The sequence below is a fragment of the Leptonychotes weddellii genome, unplaced genomic scaffold (genome assembly GCF_054177405.1).
Source record: "Leptonychotes weddellii isolate Sample4059 unplaced genomic scaffold, ASM5417740v2 HiC_scaffold_40111, whole genome shotgun sequence".
In the NCBI taxonomy this organism is placed as follows: Eukaryota; Metazoa; Chordata; class Mammalia; order Carnivora; family Phocidae; genus Leptonychotes; species Leptonychotes weddellii.
Window position 1 is genome coordinate 1 of NW_028006496.1, and position 978 is coordinate 978.

At 53.3% G+C, this 978-nt stretch overlaps 1 protein-coding gene across 1 annotated transcript; it reads left to right on the top strand.

Moving 5' to 3' along the window:
- The first annotated feature begins 225 nt into the window (after window positions 1-225).
- LOC145719357 (myosin light chain 4) lies at window positions 226-972 on the top strand. The gene has a single exon (XM_081810852.1). The coding sequence runs from the start codon at window positions 226-228 to the stop codon at window positions 799-801; it is 576 nt and encodes a 191-aa protein (XP_081666978.1). The 3' UTR covers window positions 802-972.
- The last annotated feature ends 6 nt before the right edge of the window (window positions 973-978 follow it).

Genomic DNA, 978 nt, shown 5'->3' on the forward strand with positions numbered 1-978 from the left:
TTAACCCCTTCCCCATCCCCTCTCCTCTGGTAACTGTCACCTTGTTTTCTATAATTAAGAGTCTGTTTCTTGCTTTATCTCCTCTCTCTCTTTATTTTTTTTTTCTCTTTGCTTGTTTTGTTTCTTTAATTCCACATGTGTATGAAATCATATGGCATTTGTCTTTCTCTGACTGACTTATTTCACTTAGCATTATACTAAGCTATATACTATAGCATATACAACATGCCTCCCAAGAAGCCTGAGCCTAAGAAGGAAGCGGCCAAGGCTGCCCCAGGCCCTGCCCCGGCCTCAGCTCCTGAGCCCCCCAAGGAACCTGCCTTTGACCCCAAGAGCGTAAAGATAGACTTCACTGCCGACCAGATCGAAGAGTTCAAAGAGGCTTTCTCCTTGTTTGACCGGACGCCGACTGGAGAGATGAAGATCACCTATGGGCAGTGTGGGGACGTGCTGCGGGCACTGGGCCAGAACCCCACCAACGCCGAGGTGCTGCGCGTCCTGGGCAAACCCAAGCCTGAAGAGATGAATGCGAAGATGCTGGACTTCGAGACGTTCCTGCCCATCCTGCAGCACATCTCCCGCAACAAGGAGCAGGGCACCTATGAGGACTTTGTGGAAGGGCTGCGTGTTTTCGACAAGGAGAGTAATGGCACAGTCATGGGTGCTGAGCTTCGCCATGTCCTCGCCACCCTTGGAGAGAAGATGACTGAGGCCGAGGTGGAGCAGCTTTTGGCTGGGCAAGAGGATGCCAACGGGTGCATCAATTACGAAGCCTTTGTCAAACACATCATGTCTGGGTGAAGCAGACCCCTCAGGGTGCCTGGCCCTGGGCCATAACCTTTCTGGGGCGAGTTAAGCCAGAGGCCCAGAGTGACTGAGCTGGAGCTGGGGAGCTGGGGTCCTGGACCTGCCACTGCATCACAGCCCTGAGGACACCCCGGGCCAGTAGCCCGCCCTGTAAATAAACGGTTCTGGCAA